The 19,053-nt window shown below is 34.3% G+C and overlaps 1 protein-coding gene across 4 annotated transcripts in view; it reads left to right on the top strand.

Moving 5' to 3' along the window:
• Positions 1–19,053, top strand: part of SYT14 (synaptotagmin 14) — a 248,816-nt gene that overhangs the window by 220,563 nt on the left and 9,200 nt on the right. For all 4 annotated transcript variants that reach the window (XM_008065675.1, XM_008065674.1, XM_008065673.2 and 1 more), the window contains one exon: positions 18,850–19,039. In XM_008065675.1, the coding sequence (XP_008063866.1) occupies positions 18,850–19,039 (190 nt within the window). The remainder of the gene's footprint in view (positions 1–18,849; positions 19,040–19,053) is intronic.

Raw genomic sequence — 19,053 nt, 5'->3', positions numbered from 1 at the left:
GGTTTGCTAATATTTTATTGAGGATTTTTTTATCATCATAAGAGATATAGGTCTATAGTTTCTTGTGATGGTTTTGGTATTCTGGCCTCAAGGAATAAATCTGGAAATATTCCCTCCTCTTTTTTTTTTGGAAGAGTACTTAAACATTTGGTAGTCCATTAGTGTCCCAGGGCTGCCATGACAAAGTATCATAAATAAGGTAGTTATAACAACAGAAATGTATTCTCTCTCAGTTCTGGAGGCTAGAAGTTTTAAATAAAGATGTCAGCAGGGTTGGTTCCTTCTGAAGCTTCTGAGAGAGAATTTGTTCCATGTTTCTCTTTTAACTTCTTGTTGTTCCTTGGTATATAGATGCATCACTCCAGTCTCTGTTTCAGTCTTCACATGGCATTCTCCCTTGTGTATCCTTATGTCTCTGTTTTCTTTTATAAGGACACCAGTCATTTGGGTTCCCCAACCTTACTCCAGTGTTACCTCATCTAATATAAATCTTAATACATTTGCAAAGATTCTATTTCCAAATAAGTTCGCGTTCACAGGTAACCATTACAGGTATCCATTACAGTCTTTCTTTTGTTTTATTTTCTAGTATGCTATTTTATTTACATTATTTATTTTACTCTGTTTTTAAGGTTACAGTCTGAATGATTTCTTCAGGTCTTAGAAGTTGAACGTTTACTTTGGGGGAACACGTTCAACCCACAGTAGGTAGAATTTACCAGTGAAGCCATCTAAATCTAAACTAATGCTGCTCTGGGAAGTTTTTTGTTATTGTTGTTACTAATTCAGTCTTTACTTGTTATTGGTGTATTCAGATTTTCTATTTCTTCTTGAGTTCATTCCAAAATCCAAAATACTTCTGGTTCCAGACATTTTGTGTAAGGGTTGCTCAACCTGTAGAGGCATTTAAAGCTATAAATTTTCCTCCGAGTTAGTTTTTGCTGTATCCCTTATGATTTGATACATTTTGTTTTCATTTTTATTCATCTCAGAATATTGTATAATTTCCGTTTTGTATCTTCTTTGACCCATTGGTTATTTAGGAGTGTGTTGTTTAATTTACATATGTTTGTGAATTTCCCAAATTTTTTTCTGTTAATTATATCTAATTTAATTTCATTTGGTTAGAGAACATACTTTGTATGATTTGTCTTTTTTAATTTTTGAGATTTTTTTTTTTGCCTAACATATTGTTTTTCATGGTCTATCCATAGAGAATGTTTCACGGACATTTGAAAAAATGTGTATTCTGCTGTGTGCTGTAGATATTTTTTAGATGCAGTTAGTTTATAATATTCAAGTATTATTTTTCCTTATTGATCCTGTGTCCTATTTATTATTGGAAATGAGGTATCTAAGTCTCCAACTATTATTTAATTATCTGTTGTCAGTTTGCTTTATATATTTTAGGGCTCTGTTATTGGGTGTAGATATGTTTTTATTATTATATCTTTTTATGGATTAACTATTTTATCATTATAAAATGTTTTTGTTTCTGGTATTAATTTTTTTCTTAATGTCTATTTTGTCTGATATTGATATAACTACTTCAGCTCTCTTCATTTCTGCATGTATTGTATATATTTTTTCAGTCATTTTTCCTTTCATCCTGTTTTTGTCTTTTAGTCTAACGTAACTCCTATAAACAGCATATAGTTGGGTCATTTTTTAAATCCATTCTGCCAAATCTTGCTTTTTTATTGAAATGTTTAGTCTATTTATATTTAATGTAATTACTGGTAAACAAAACTGCCATTTTGGTTTTTCTGTTTTTTATATGTCCTATGTCTCTTTTGTTTGTTTGTTTCTCTATTACAGCCTTTCTTTTGTGTTATTTTCTAATGTGCCATTTTATTTACCTTGTTTCTTTTACTCTGTTTTTTAAGTTATTATCTGAGTGGTTTCTTTGAAAATTATGATTAACATCTTCAGATTAACATCAACTATTAAATCAAAATAGTTTTACAAAAACTGTTCTGATATATGATATTTATTCCTTCCCTCTCTCTTCTGTGCTATTATTGTTACACAGATTACATCTTTATACATTTTAATATCATCAATACATTTTTATAATTATTGCTTTATTCCATATATTTTAAATCAATATTGAAGAAAAGAGTATGTATTATTCTCCTATAGCTGCTGTTACAAAATTAAACAGCACATATTTGTTATCTTACTGTTCTGAGGGTTAGAAGAACAAAATATGCCAGCAAGTATATACTCCTCCTGAAAGCACCAGAGACAAATCCTTTTGTTGTTGTTGTTTTTCCCTATTCCAGTGCCTAGAGGCCACCTGCATTTCTTGGCTCCTGGTCCTTTCCTCCACCTTCAAAACCAGCAGCACAGCAACTTCACACATATCTTTATCTCTCACTTTCTCTCACTCTCTGACTCTGACTCTCTGTCTCCTGCCTCCCACTTACAATAACCCATTTGATATTGGGCCCACTCAGGAAGTAAAGGATACTCTCCATATCTCAAGATCCTTAACGTAATCATATCCGCAAACTCCCTTTTGCCATATAAAAACACATGCATTAGCCTGGCTCAGTGGCTCAGCCTGTAATCCCGCGCTTTGGGAGGCTGAGGTGAGTGGATTGCCTGAGCCTGCGGGTTCGGAACTGCCTGGCCAACTTGGCAAGTCCTCATTTCTGCAGTAAATCAAAAAATTATCTGGGCGTGGTAGCCCGCACCTGTAGTTCCAGCTACTTGGAAGGCTGAGTGGAAGGATCGCTGGAGCCCAGCAGGTCGAGGCTGTGGTGGCTGGGAGCGTGCCACTGACTCCAGTCTGGGCAACAGAGTGAGACTCCAACTCAAAAAACAAAAACAAAAAAAAAAAACACACATGCATGAGTTCTCAAAATTAGGATGTAGACATTTTTAGGAGGGAGCATTCTTCAGCATGGCACAAGTTACAAACAAAAATATATTTATACATATTTTATACATAAATCTGTATTTAATAAGTTTATATTGTCTTTTATATTTATCTATATATTTATCTTTAGAATTATTGTCTGTTGTTCCTTTATTTCAGCCTAAAGGACTCCTGTTAATATTTTATGAAAGTCTGCTCATGATGAATTCTCTTCATTTTTTGTTTATCTAGAGTGCCTTAATTTCTCCATTATTTTGGAAGCATAGTTTTGCTGGATGTAAAATTCATTACTTCAGATATATCATCCCACTTCCCCCTGGTCTTCATGATTTCTCATGAGAAGTCAGCTGTTAACCTTTTCGAGAATTTTTATAGGTGATTAGTTACTTTTACTGCTTTCAAGATTTCCTCTTTGCATTTCACTTTATACAGTTTTGTGTGTCTAGGTGTGGATATTGTTTAATTTATTCTACTTGGAGTTCTTTGAGTTTTTTTTTTTATGTGCACATAAATGTCTTTCATCAAATTTAGAGAACGTTGGTAATGGTTTTTTCAAATGTTTTCTTTACCTTTCTATTCTCCATATGGGACTCTTATGTCTATGTTGGTGTGCTTTATTGTGTCTCACAGGTCTTTGAGGCTTCCTCCATTTTTTTCTTTTGACTCCTCAGACTGGATAGTCTCAACTGAACTCTCTTCAAATTCACCAATTATTTTCTCTGCCAATTCAAATCCGCTTTTGAGCCCTCTATTGAATTTCTTACTTCAGTTATTATACTTTTTAACTATAGAATTTCTATTGTTTTAAGTTATGTCTCCTTATTAATGTTCTCTATTCAGTGAGATATTGTTCTCATACTTTAATTCTATAGACATAGTTTCCCTCAGTTCTTCAAACATATTTTTTAAAGCTGATTTAGTCTTATCTGTTAAGCTCAGTATCTAGACTTCCTCAGGCAGTTTCTATTGACTGCTTTTTTTTTCCTGTTTATGAGCTACGCTTTCCTGTTTCTTTGCATGTCTTGTGGTTGTTGAAAACTTGAAATTTTAAATATATAATGGGCCAACTCTGGGAATAAAACTCATGTCCGTGGTTCTTTGTTGCAGTTTGTTGTTGTTGCTCTTTGATGACTTTCTTGGATTAATTCTGTAAGATTGGTGTTATCTGTCACGTACAGCTCAGTTATATTAGTAGTCAGTTAATAATTGGACAGAAGTGTCCTTAAATGCCTCAAATTATTAAGTCTTTGCTGGGGGTTCTATGTGTATTGGGGGTGTGCCTTCAGTGCTCCAACAACCAGTTCACAACTGTGCCCTAGCTTTTACTTCCTGCATTGTACAGAATGACAAGATTAACTAGGATTAGGACATTCTCAAGTCTTTTCTGGGCATGCACATAGACTTGCACATATCCATGGACTTTTAGATTCCCAGAAATGTGTTTGAACTTTTCAAAGCTTCCTATGAACATCTCGTTCCTCAGATTTTCCTTTTATTTTTTCATCACCTTCTTGTTAGCCACAGTTGGTACTGCTTCCTTGGTGGCTCCGGTGTTAAACTGTTGCCACTGATTGATTCCAACAAATACTCTAAGGATACAGTGTTCTGTTCACACAGGTCAATCTCTGAATCAAATAAAATCAGGACAAAGTCTTAAAATGGAACATTTCAGGGAGCTGTCACACAAGTCAAAAAATGACAGTTCTCTGGAGATGGGGCTTCTGGGCACCCCAAACCCATTCTTCCCCTTCTACTGTCCATAATGCTGCTGTTTTTTACAGTCGTGAGGCTGTTGACTTTCAAGGCTAACATGGAAATGGGGAGAGGGGAATGGGAATAGAGTGCATTCAAAATGCCACAAAGCGTGTTGTTCTTATAATAGTCAGCCATTTTTCTTGGATAAATGCTCCTCAGGTCTTTGGTTAGTTCGGAGTTTTGAAACAGTCTATTTTGACAGTTTTTGCCAGTATTCATGTTGCTTTTATGGAACAGCAGACTTTCAGGGGTTCTTATTTCACTTTGAGTAGAGGTGTGTCACCATCAAAGCCAATTTTACGAAAGTCTAGTTTACCTGATATCCATATCCTGGCATAGAAAGTGGTGAGTTGGAATATGGTAAACTGATCCAAAATGTCCATCCAATTAAGGAAAACCTAAGAACATTATTATAAGAGAGATAGAAGACCAGAAGTTCAAAAAATCAAAAGTAAGTAACAGATTGAATAGGCATGGAGGATGACCTGATTGAGCATAGGACCCTCTCCTGTGCTTGCTTTCTGCCTCCCTCCCACCTCCATTTTCTCATATATTCAGACTGCATAGTTAGATTGTGGTGTACAAGAAGCACTAAAATGGGGAAGAGATACTTAAGACAAAATTGCATTATAGAAATAAAGTTATCTTATTTTGATCTATTTTCAAAGCACATATCATATATTAGCTCACATCATCTTATAATCTGACAGGTCATGAACATTAATCTCTGTTTTATAATGGAGAAAAACTAGACTCAATAATAAATTGCCTCCAAGTCTTAGGGCCAGCAAGAGGTAGAATTGCTCCTATCTCTCTTGATTTCTTATCAAGTACTCTTTGCACCATTCGGTAATAAGACTCTATTATAGAAATTTTAGTAGTTAAAAAGAGCCAATTTTGAGATGCTTTCTGAAAGAAAAATCACCAGATATATCTGGTTGGTTATTTGAAATTAAGAAAGAAAAGGTGCCCAAGATTTGGGAAAGATAATTCATGTAAAATGTAATTTTAATATATTGCAACTAGCCAAAATACAAATGCTATTTTAATGTTAAAGAGTCAGGAAAATAGTTACTAGATATTTAATTTAAGCCAAAAATGCATATATTTTGCTAATTTTCCACCAGGTGTCAGCAGCACCTTAAACAATAGCAATTGTAGTGGTTACTTGGAATTGGATATCTAAGTTTGTTAAATACATAATTGAGAGTGTATTGTGTTCATTTGTTCCCACCATCAGGTTGTTTATACTTCATTATCTTGACAAATGTCATATATTATTAAGAGCTACATTTAATATTTTACCACAAATATTAATGATCCTCCAGTCTACTATAATGTTACTTAAGTGTAATACTAAAGTTTAAGTTTTGACTTCTCAGAAGACTCAAAATATTTTGGAGAAACTGGGTCGGCAGGGGGCAGCACAATCTTACAGTGTTTAAAATTTGGTCATTTGAATGACCATTCAGAAACAAGAAATAAAGATAGTCTAGTTTTTGAATTTTCAAACTTTTCAAGCATTCAAACTCTTTATTTCAAATGAATTACTATTTATAACTCAAGTATATAAGGCAGATAAAAGTGATATTTTACTAGCAAAAATCTTATAATATTTACTTGAACATCTAATACTGAAAATGATAGGGTTGTCTTGATGAACAAAAAGTTTAGAGTAACATTTTCTAGAGGGTACTATTACTATATCCTTTTTGCAGATGAGGAAATTTTTAGATATTTCCAAGGTCACACAGATGGCAAAAAAAAGTTGAAGCTTACACATAAGGTCAGCTGTCTTATTCCAAAGCACAAGCACCTACAGTTAATTTTATAATTGCTGATAATACATCTTGCTGTGGCTCTGAAATCCAATCCAATTTATTTCTTTTGTTTTATGTAAACAATTTAGAGAAAATTCGGATTCGCATAGATATGAAGTTACAAATGATAACTTTTAAAACAATTTATTCTACAATCTTGTCAATTAAACAGAAATGGCGGATATATCTTTAGTCCAAGATAAAAACAATAATACATTAAATCTGCAATACAAATAAATATGTCAGTGTTCTCTAATATGTTAACAACTTACTATAACTACCAAAGAAGTAGACACAGTTATTACTCATTTTTTAGATTAACTGAAACATGGAGATGCTACATACCTTGCCGAAGTCACATTTCCATAACTGACAGTCCCCTGGAAATCTGGCTCCCCCTAAAAATTTTTGCTTTCCTTACTATTATACATTATTGCCTCTATTTTATTACTTATGTATGCACTTGTATTACTTTTATTTTAGCTTTTAAATAGTTAAAAAGATTTTTTAAATGAAATTCAGTAGATTTCACTAATTACAGATGGAAAACCATAATCTGAGAATAATAAAGTATAATCCAAAACACAGACGATACTTAAAATTTTGGGCTGTTACATTTTAATGTGAATCCTATTTTGTCTTCTAATAGTAAAAACTGGAAATATATATATGTATGTTTATATTAAAAACAGATTTTCAAATAATCTCATTTAGAATAAATTTGTTGAAGGGAACATTTAACATAATCAGAATATACCAACTTGCCTAGGAATAACTGATTCTAGCACTCTCTAAACTTAAGTGACCAATTTTAAAAAGATCATACCTCTACCAGATATATATGTGAAAACATTTTTGGGGGGGGCTACAGATTCTTCACTAGTTTAGCAACTCATAAATGTCACCAATTATTCAGATATCTCACAGAAAGAAAGCTTTAGCAATTTTCAAGGATGTGATAGACCAGTAAGAGATGACGGAAAGTCAGCTACACTAATTTTGAAGCAAAATTTATAGTTCTTAGTATGTGCTAAAGCTGCTAGGTTACAGACATCTTATTTGATTACTCCCACTATAATGTGTCTAGATCTCTAAGACTGATGATATTAAAACAGATATTTTTAAAGTCTTTGTTTTGCTACAGGGTTAAAAAAAAATCACAATATTTTGCTCAGGATGTAAAATCTGCATAAAGATAGACAGACTACAAGTGAATTGTGATCCCTGCCCAAACACTCAGTCATGCCGCGTATTTGGTCTTGTGATTTTTGTTTTTGTGTTCTTCAAAGACATATATGTGAGCATGTTACTTCCCAATTTAAAATGCCTCTTTTGCTGCCTCTGCTTTTAGAGTAAGTCCAGTTTTTCTTACCACCACATTTCATGTCTTCCACAATTCATTCTTGTCATTCAGCAATATGTATTCAGTGCCTACTAGGTGATTAGTACAGTGCCTACTACTGTACTATTTGGGGGATATATGAAGATGAACAGTTCTGCCCTCAAGGGACTTACCTTCTAGTGGGAAAGATAGACAAAGCCAGACAAAGTATAGTACACTGCAGTAAGTCTCTGATAAAAAATGTGCATACAGTGCTGAATGAGTAAAATTTGCCTCCAGTCTTTCTTTCTAGCTACATTTTCCACTTTTTCCCCATGTACACCAACCACATCAGATCAATTTACGTTTACCTATCATGCTATCCAGTTTGGGGTGTTAGCTCATATTCTCTTTATGTGAAATGCCCTGCCCTGTGTCTGTTGAAGTTCTTTTAAGATCAGCATCAAATATAGTTTTTGTTATCCAGAGTTGATCACATCCATCTATTTTTTTCCCTTAAAACCTCTTAAGGCATTTTATCATAATCTGCCTTGAAATCAATTTATCTATCCCCAATACAGGGCCTATGCAAAACAGACACTCAATAAATCTTTGTACTGTTGAGTTTCTAGGTAACTATTTTATTTCTATTATATTTTATTTCCTTCAGTAAAATAAAACAGTTTGTGATCTATTAATCACTTTTGAAACTGTTCCGAAGTCTTTTCACAAATAAATTAGAATTAAGAGATGCTAATAAATGTTTTTGAAAAGTACTAAACAAAATATAAGTATTGTATTAGGTACTAGAGTATAATGAATACTGTTTTTTTTTTCCACCTATATGCTATCTCTACTACAACTTTGCTCAAATGAAATTCTATTTTGTTCAGGAAGCCAAACCAAGGCCATACAATTCCCACAGAAAAAACAATTTCCATTGAAGATGTCACATTTTAAAAAAAGGTATAAGCCCAAAGAAATGATCTACCATGAATGACAGCAGACCCAAAAGAAAGATGTATTGGCAGCTCAGGAAATAATAGAACACCATGAAAGAGATTATAAAATAAATATGCCCTAAAAGAACAAAGAAATGAAAGAAGTAATCCAAGCCACAGGGAAAGAATAAGACAATATGGGACAAGAGGCAGATTTAAATAATGGCCATATGGAACTTCTAAAATGAAAAATAAAGTCATTAAATATAGTCAATGAAAAATATGAAAAAGTTTTGGAGAGTGGATTGAGCATGTTAAGTATATTTTTAATAAGAACTCCAGAATGTAGAGGCTAGAGAAAATGAAAGACAATATTTGAAATACATAGATCATAAGATTGAGAATGCACAGGTCCTTGCTTTATGAGTGAATCCAAACTCATAAAAATTGGTGTGAAATGATGAAACACCAGGTACAATGATAAAATCAACTACAGAGAAAAATATCAGAGAACAACAATTCGACTAACAGCAGGCTTATCAACAGCCACAATAAAGGCCAGAAGACAGGGCAGTGGTATAATATCTTTAGGGTAGCGAGACAAAAGTAGCTACCTACTCGGAATATTATAGCCACTCTAATTATCACTTAAGGGAGAGAGCAAAGTGCAGACACTTTCAGACAATGCCCAAGAGCATTTACCACCCACAGATTATTGCTGGAATGATTAATGAAGCCTATTTTTTTGGTAAGAAGAACATTGAATTCAAGAGAAAGAAGTGAGCTGGAGTGGTGACTTGTGCCTGTAATCCCAGCACTTTGGGAAGCCGAGGTGGGAGAATTTCTTGAGCCCAGGTATTATTGTTATAGGTATTTGTGAACAACCTAGGTAACATAGTGAGATCTCGTCTCTACATCCAAAAAAAATAATAAATCAAAAAATTAGCCAGGTATACTGGAGTGCACCTGTAGTCCCATCTACTTAGGATGCTGAGGCAGGAGGATCCACCTGAGCCCAGAATTTTGAGGCTGTGGTAAGACATGATTGTGCCACTGCATCCCAGCCTCCTGGGTGACAGAATGAGGCCCCAACTTAAAAAAAAAAAAAAAAAAAAGAAAAAGAAATGAGATGGAAGTGATGATAAGCCAAGAGATTGTTAAACATGTAAAATCGACTGGGCGTGGTGTCTCAAACCTGTAATCCCAGCACTTTGGGAGGCTGAGGCAAAAGGATTGCCTGAGCCCATAGTTTCAAGACCAGCCTGGACAACATGGTGAGACCTCGTCTCTACAATAAATCAAAAAAATTACCCAGGTCTGGTAGCGCACACCGTAGTTCCAGCTACTTGGAAGGCTGAGGTGGAAGGATCACCTGAGCCCAGCAGGTCGAGACTGCAATGGCCATGAGCATGCCACTGCACTCCAGCTTGAGCAACAGAGTGAGACTTCAACTCAAAAAAAAAATTCATGTAGAAAATCTAAATAAGCAGAGATAAATTAAGCAAAAAAATACTAGGAAGGATATGGACAGTTTCAGTGACACTTAATGGATACTTGTGGGACCTCTGCCTAGTAATTTCAAAAATATTCACTTCCTTTAAGCATACATAAAATATTTACAAAAGTCAACCATATGCTAGATAACTAAGGAATTCTCCACAAATACCAAGAATCAATATTATATAAACTTTATTACAATAAAATTAGAAATTCATTCTATAGATATGTGTTAAACACATACTATGCCAGACATTGTTCTAGGTATTCAATAGACATTAATGAATACAGCAGTAAACGAAATTCAATTCTAGGTAGGGAAGGGAATGAGAGAAAGACTAACATAATAAATACAGTAACTATGCAATATGTAACAAGGCAATAAGTACTGTGAAGGGGGGAAAGAAACAGTGTGAGCAGGATCAAGAATGCTAGTGAGAAAGGAGGTGTAATTTTTTAAAAAGGTCAAGGTCAAGGTCATGGGGAATGTGACATGGAAGCAAAGACTAGGAAGAGGCAAGGGAACTTCTGTCTGGGGAAGGAATACTGCAAGCCCATCCTGTGCCCAGAGAATGTGTGTAATGTTCAAGAAAAAGTCAGGAGGGGCGTTTAGCTAGAACTCCATGATTGAGTAGAGTAGCTGGAGATGAAATAAAAGAGGCAGCCCTCCAACCCTCACTCCCAACCCCCCAAATTTTTAGTTTTGGATACTGACACAAACAAAAGCTTTCTACATTAACTCAGGGTCATAGAATAAGGCATAATGAAAGAACTATTTAGACAAACAAAAATGAGAATATTTAAATTTGTGGGGTTCAGCTCTTATCAGTGCTATAAGAAAATGCATAGCCTTAAATACCCAGGGGTGCCAAAAAAATGTATACACATGTAAAGAGATGTTTGCTGCAATCACAAGTGTCTGGATACTGATGGTAACCACTTTGGGCACCCCTGGTAATTTCAGAAGTCAAAGGTGACCTGTATTCATTTTTGTATCGGTATATATTGAATATTTCAATTTTAATACAGTCATTTCCTTTCTTAAGTATGTATACTGTTTTTGACACTCTGTGTATTCGTAAGAAGATAAGGATGATGCAAATTGATCAGCTAAGCTCAAAACAGTAGAAATTAACTAAATTTAAATTATAAAGAGGTTCAACAGAAACAGAATGTGGTTCTTTGGAATTACTAATAAAGTAGATAAACCCCTAGAGATATTGAACAGGAGAAAGTAAAACCATATGACAAATAAAAAGGAAGACATAACCACCAGCTCAGTGGAAATTTGAAAATTATAAGAATAACTCTAAGAAAATAAATTTGAAAACATAGATAAAATGACCAGTTTTCATGAAAAATATAAATTTCTAAAAAGTGATTTGTGAATAATAGAAAACATAAAAATATTTTTTGTTATTAAAGTAATTCAATCAGTAGCCAAAGTTCCTCTTTAAAGAAAGAGAAAATAGAGGTGGTTGAATTGAGTTTCAGAGGCAAGTTTTACCAAACTTCAGTGGACAAATAACTTCTACTATTTTCAGGGAATGAAAAGAAAAGGAAAGGTACCCAACTTCTCTTTCGAGGCTTGTATAATTTTAACACCAACTAGACAAGAATAACATTAGAAAAGAAAATTATAAACCGATCTCATTTATAAACATATATGCAGAAACCCTAAATTAAACGTTTTAAAATTGAATTCAGCAAAAATGCACACATATGCCGATATAAATGTGTGTGTGTGTGTGTGTGTGTGTGTGTGTATATATATATATATTCTTCAAATAGGTATTATTTCAGGAGAGCATGAGAAAAGAATTCTATAAACTTTATAAGCCAATCTCACTTATAAGCATAGAGGCAGAAATGCCAAACTAAATATGTTTATATTGAATACCACAAAAAAATGTGCCTATGTATATATACATGTATTTACATGCATCTATATAAATTTTGATCAGAGCAGGAATTTTTATAACCATTTCCACATGATGCTATAGTCAAATGCTGGTGATATAAAATACTTTGTTTTTATTGGTTTTATGATTTTTTTCTATCTTAAACCTTCTTATCAAATACATTAATTTTTAAGTGTTACTATATAGGGCATATTAAAGAAAAAGTGAAAATGTTCTACTTTTGTTTTAGCTCTTCCTTCCCTAACCTGAATTTCAGAGCTATGCTCCATGAGGATAGTAGCATTCCCTTTCGCTGAACCATCTTTTCCTCTTCCTTGACTCCTGCAAGGCTAATGACTGCACCCCAAACCTGACAAAGAGCCTGCGGAAGGTACTTACAACTGCAACAGCGGCAGCATTACCAGCTCCTCAGTAACATGGAGAATAGTCCTCCACAAAGACCACGGAAGTAAAGCAGAAATACAAACAGCTGAGTTCAGTGGACTCCGTAGTTAATATCAGTTTTTGCCACCTATCTTTTTCTTGTGCCACAGAACCCAGATTTTGTTTGGAGGACTAACCTGCCCTTGTACTTCTGCTGAAGTAGATTTTATTTCAAAGCCTTAAAATTAAATCTCATGGGTTCCAACTAGCACTTTCTGGAGTTTGGGTCTGAGCAGTCAGCAAGTTGTCTTCCTCTTTCCCATGACACTCAGAACTGCTGGCAACTAGGAGGAAAGAGTCTGCCTGAGAATGAAGCTAAATTTAGGAAACAACCCTGAGGAATGGATAAAGGGTAACTGATTCCTAGTGATACGGCTTGAGGCCTGGATCAATGAGTGCCTGAAGCTACCTCTGTACAAACTTGTGTTACATAAGTAAATAAATTTCCTTATGTTGCTTTGGACAGCTAAAGTAGAATATTCCGTCACTCACAACCAAAAGTATCCCAATAAAGCTTACTGTTTTAGACAGACTAGCTCCCAATACCACTATGAAATTTAAACTATCATCCATCCACTGATCACCTCAGTGGGCTGTCCTTTAGATTCACTGAGTGTTTTTGTAAGTCTTACCAAAACACAGACTGGCTCTCCTTTACACTGGATTTGCTGGGTGGAGAGTGGAAGGGGGATGGGACTTGGAACTATGCTCTTTCTTTCTGTCTCCTGAAATTGCCTCTGGTTATCTCCTTCTTACCTAGTTCCCCGAGGCTAGGAAAGGGACCTAGAGATGAAGCTTACTATTAGTGGCAGCTCTGACTTTGCAGTCGGTGAATTCCCTCATTTTATACTCCAGCACTCTCCATGCCTTCATTGCCTCATTTTCAGAAAAGTATCAAGGAAATATTTCATATAGATACATAATGAAAAACCAAGTGCTATCTTTGAGCCACAGTGAGAATGAGTTCCACAGAAACTATTCAAACTTATAGTAATTATCATTATACAGTTGAGCAGTTACACCTTTAAAAATATTGGGTATAAGTAGTTAGAAAAAAGCTAGAATCAATTAAATATTAATGAATCGCCTCATATGTTTACTTAGTAGGAATTCTGTTATATTTTGAATCATAGGGTTTTTCTCTCTCTTTTTTTTTTTTTTTACAAATTCTCACCTAATTTTAACCCATTAACACCATTAAGGAAATGTAATGGCTGCCTTAAGCAATAATTCTGGTTATGGTAAACACATAGAGTGTATTAATTTCTCTGAAAAATTAAATAGATTTTCTCTACTCCCCCAGAATTGCCTATCATCCTGCACCCTAGGGAAGAAGACTCACAAGGAAGGGAGGTATTAAAAAGAAATAAAATATTATGCAAGATGGGAAGAATCTTACATTGGGAGCCTGTGGGACTATTCCTTTAAGTAGACCTACTTATGATCAGAATTTGTTTGACTTTGCATTAATCACCTGTGGTTACTGCCACCTAGGCAAGCCCTAGTTATAAATTAATGATGGGAATACATGGAGAGTCCTGAATATACACTGAATGGAGCAGCATGCCCTGAGGAATAGTCTGAGGAAAGATGCCGCTTGAGCATATAGTATCTTTGTTTTTTGTTCATTTTTTTTGTTGCTATTGTTTTGTTTTCAAGGTGGAATCTCACTATTTTACCCAGACTGGTCTCGAACTCCGTAAACTTAAGTGATCCTTCTGCCTCAGCTTCCTGAGTAGCTGGGGTTACAGACTTACACCACTATTTTGCTTTTACTGTGGCTGTTCTTTTTGAGCAGTTACTCTATACTGCTTTTGTTGTATATGATCTCCTTGGACTTTTTTTGTTGTATATGATCCAAATGATCTGCTTGGACTGCCACTCTCTACCAACAGTGAGTGGGCAGTTGTACTAATGTCGTAGAAAGGCCATGAGATTAGCGCTTTGTCTAGGGTATAAATTCAAAATGAACTCTTTTAGAGAATTCATTTTCTGTTATTTAAACATTACTGTATTCCAGCAAGAACTTACTAAACTAGAATGTGATCAACAAAGTTCTTAATGCTCTTGCTTTTTTGTTGTGCTTGAAGATAAGAATTTTCATAGCAATAAAGCGGGGCATGTTTTCCTTAGGAATAACTTTCCTCTCACTTTCTTTGGGCATCACTTTGTTTCTCAAAAGTGGCAGCATGGCCTCTGTGCTGATGAGCAACTTTAGGTTTACATCTTATTATCTGAGAGTAGGTTACGGTGAAAAATTCTATATTATGAAAAATGTATTTCACAATATTCTAACAGATGCTGCTAGTATAATAGCCTAATGTAACAAATGCACCAAATGTGCTCAAGCATGTTTTTGACACTATTTTCATAAGTGATGATATATCCTAATTGAAACTTACTAAAATTATGTTTTCTTCTCCAACTGTCATGACAACATACCAAACTATGTGTTTTGTGTACCCATGATTTAAGACTGTAAGATATGTATTCCACTCTGTGTCTTAGTTAGGCTTGAAAATAGAAAATTTTATTCTTTTGAATATTAGTACAGTGAAATAATTCAGTTCCTAGGTATATATTAATTGTCCTTCATTATTTATACAGCCAATAGTAGATTTAAACCTGAGGATTTATATAAAACAGTGGAGAAAATTTAAATCACATTGTTATAGTCTCTTTTTGTTTTCACAAAGTGAATCCTTTTGGGAATCACCAGAGCGAGTCCTATATATTTATTTTTATCATCATGTACTAATTTGTGTGTACTGTGTCCTTGCCTCATATATATTCCAACACACATTAGAAAAGTGTAAAAGACACAAATGTATGCTCCATTTATTTATCACAAAGGAAAATCCCTATAACTCCATCCAGGGCAGGAAATAAAGCATCACCACCACCCCCGAAAACTCCCATCATGCCCTTCCCAACTGCTGTTTCTTCTCTCTTCACCCCCAGAGTTAGCCACAATGTTTACATTATATTAATCACTTTCTTGCTTTTTAAAATAATTTTATAATCTATCCATGCATCTGGAACTCTGTGGTTTAATTTTCCCTAGTTCAAAGCTTTGTGGGGTTTTTTGGTTTGGTTGTTTTTGTTACTTTACATAAATGGAATTATGTAGTTAGGTATCCTTTTGAATTCAGCATCTTTAACTCAAAATCATATTTGTAAAAGTAGTTATAGTTGGCTTTTATTGCTGTATTGTATACCATTTTATGAACTAAGCACAAATTACTTATTTGTTCTACTGTTTGGGTCTTCCATGAATAATGCTGCTGTGGACATTCTTTCATATGTCTCTTGATAAACATTGCACATATTTCTGATGGGTATATACATAGGAATGGAGCTGTCAGATCACAGGGTATGTGTATTTTTAATATTTTTACATGTGGTAACAATTTATACTTCCACCAGGGAAATCTGAGAGTTCCTATTGCTCTGTCCTTATCACACTTGTTATTTTTTTCAGTCCATCTGTTTGTTGTGCAGTATTATATCATGGTTGTAATTTCCATATTTCTGATTACTAATGAAGTCAAGCAAATGCAAAGAAACCTGTTGAGAGTTTTATTGGAATTGCATTTCATTTATAGATAAATTTGGAGATGGTGTTACACAATCAAACTTCCTAATACATTAACATAGTTTATATAGCACCTTTAGATTTATCTAATAATGCTCATAGTTTTCTGTAGAGGCTTGCATATCATTTGTTACATTTATTACTAGATATTTTAAATTTAAATGCTATAATAAATACCATTTTAATAAGTTTTATTTTCCAATTTGTTGCTGATATGTAACAAAGTATGGATTTTTAAATTTTACCTTTTATGCAACTGCAGGTCATCTGTAAATTTGTTTAGATTTTGTGTATACATAATTATACAATCTGCACATACTTTTTAATCTACTCTCTTTCCAAATCATTATACTATTTATTTCATTTTATTGTTTCGAGTAGGCTAGAACCTTCACTGACTGGTATTTCCATTAGTGTTGACTAAAAGTAAAAATAGTTGGGAATTTCAAAGGGGAAATATTAAAAAAAATTTTTTTTAGTAGCTATGATGTTGCATGTGCTGGATTTTGTTTGTTAATAGTATATTTAATGTATTTTAATGTAAGTTCATGAATGAGAACATAATGTAATTTTTCTTTTTTATAATGTTCTTGTTAGGTTTTGGTTTTAATGTTTTGCTAGATTCTTGAAGAAAGTTGAGAAGTGTTTCCTCTTTCTTTACTATCTGGAAGAGTTTGTGTAAGACTAGCATTATTAATTATAACTCACTAGTGAAGCCATCTGAACTAAAGTTTTTTGTTTGTTTTATATGTGTTATTTTGGAAAGGTTTTTAATTACAAATTCAACTTTTTCAGTAAGACTGCTTCTGAACAGTCTTCTAATGTCACTTTTGGTTAGTAATAGTTCTCTAAGAATATGTTCATTTCATCCAAATTTCAGATTTGCTGCAAGAAGGTTGTTTTTAACCATCCTTTTATCTTTTCATGATCTGTAAAACATGCAGTGATTCTCCTTTTGCATTTCTGCTAATTGTTATTTGTGCCTATTTTTTTTTTTTTTTTTAAACTGGACTCTTCCAAGTTTATTCATTTTTATTAGTCTTTTAAAATTACTTATTTGGGTTTCTGTTTATTATTGGTGTATAGAAATGCAATTGTCTTTTGTACATTTATTTTATACCCTGAGACTTTGCCAAAGTCCTTTATTTTTATTTTTTATTTATTTATTTTTTTGAGTTGGAGTCTCACTCTGTCGCCCAGACTGGAATGCAGTAGCCGCTCCTGGCCACCGCATCCTCGACCTGCTGGGTTCCGGCAATCCTTCCGCCTCAGCCTTCCGAGTAGTCAAAACTACAGGCATGCGCTACCACACCCAGCTTATTTTTTGATTTATTGTAGAGATGAGGTCTCGCCAAGTAGCCCAGGTAGGTCTCGAACCTGCGGGCTCAGGCAATCCACTTACCTCAGCCTCCCAAAGTGCTGGGATTATAGGCTGAGTCACCAAACCCGGCTGCCAAAGTCCTTTATCAGTGCAAGGAGGTTTTTGGCAGATTCTTTTGGGTTTTCAAGGTATACAATCACGTCATCTGCAAAGAGATAACTTGACTTCCTCTTTTCCTATTTGGATACCCCTGATCACCTTCTCTTCTCTGATTACTTTAGCTAGGACTTCCAAAACTATGTTGAACAGGGGAGGTGAAAGTGGGCATCTTTGTCTTGTTCTAGTTTTCAGGGGAAATGGTTCCAATTTTTGTCTGTTTAGGAGTATGCTGGTTGTGGGTTTCTCATACAGGGCTTTTACTATTTTGAGGTATGTTCCACCTATGCCTAGATGTTCGAGGGTTTTTATCAAGAAGCGGTACTGGAGTATACCAAAAGCTTTTTCTGCATCTAATGATATAATCATGTGGTTTTTGTTTTTACGTCTGTTGCTGCATTTAATTACGTTTATGGTCTTACGAATGTTGAACCAGCCTTGCATCCTGGGGATGAAGCCTACTTGGTCGTGATGGATGATTTTTGAGATGTGTTGTTGAATCTGGTTTGCTAGGTTCTTGTTAAGAAGTTTAGTTCACAGAAACAAAGAACTGAGTATCACATGTTCTCACTCATAAGTGGACCTTGAACAACTACCATATTACTATAAGAAAAGGATTGAAAGTGGTGGGAAACTGTGGGTTGGGGGTGGGCAGGTAGGGAGGTGGGATTAACAGTAAAGCAAACCCTGGCTGATACTAATGTAGCTACATCAGTTTTCTTTTGGTTATTTTTTTGCATGATACATTTTTTCCATGTTTTTCAACTTTTCTATATCTCTGTGTTTTAGATGTCTTATAAATAGCAGATACTTTTGTTTATTTGAGCAAAGTTGCAGTTAGGACATTTAGTGTAATGTAAATCTTTATCAATCTTTTAAGGTTGATAAACCTTCAACAATTTTTTGCATTCAGAAAATAGACAGTTTCTCAACATCTGTAAGTTTAAGAAATTTATCTTCTCTGATTTATATACAGATATGCAGGGATTTATGAAACCATTTTACCTCTTTCTTTGACCTTTATATAATGAAAAGAGATCCAGGGACTAAAATATGCTAAGGACAATAATTTAATCTGGCATTTGGGAAATTTAGTTTGCAACTCATCCTTATTGTGATTTATCTATCTAATTCCAATAAGCACATCATTAACAATGTATCTCTCAATATATCTATTTTGAAAAATACTATAAAAATTTTATTTTTGATTACAGGGCTGTGACTCCCAAGTGAGTGTGTCAGAAGTGTCCTGTAGTGAAAGTATATCTTCATGTCAATCTCTTGAACACGGCTCAGTTCCAGAAATTCTCATTGGCCTGCTTTATAATGCCACAACTGGAAGACTATCAGCAGAAGTGATAAAAGGCAGCCACTTCAAAAACTTGGCAGCAAACAGACCACCCAGTGAGTAAAAAAAA

The sequence above is a fragment of the Carlito syrichta genome, unplaced genomic scaffold, assembly GCF_000164805.1.
Source record: "Carlito syrichta isolate Samal-C Ts95f unplaced genomic scaffold, Tarsius_syrichta-2.0.1 Scaffold308767, whole genome shotgun sequence".
Taxonomy (NCBI): domain Eukaryota; kingdom Metazoa; phylum Chordata; class Mammalia; order Primates; family Tarsiidae; genus Carlito; species Carlito syrichta.
The sequence above is the reverse complement of the archived record's forward strand: the minus strand, read 5'-3'. Positions and strand labels throughout refer to the sequence as shown.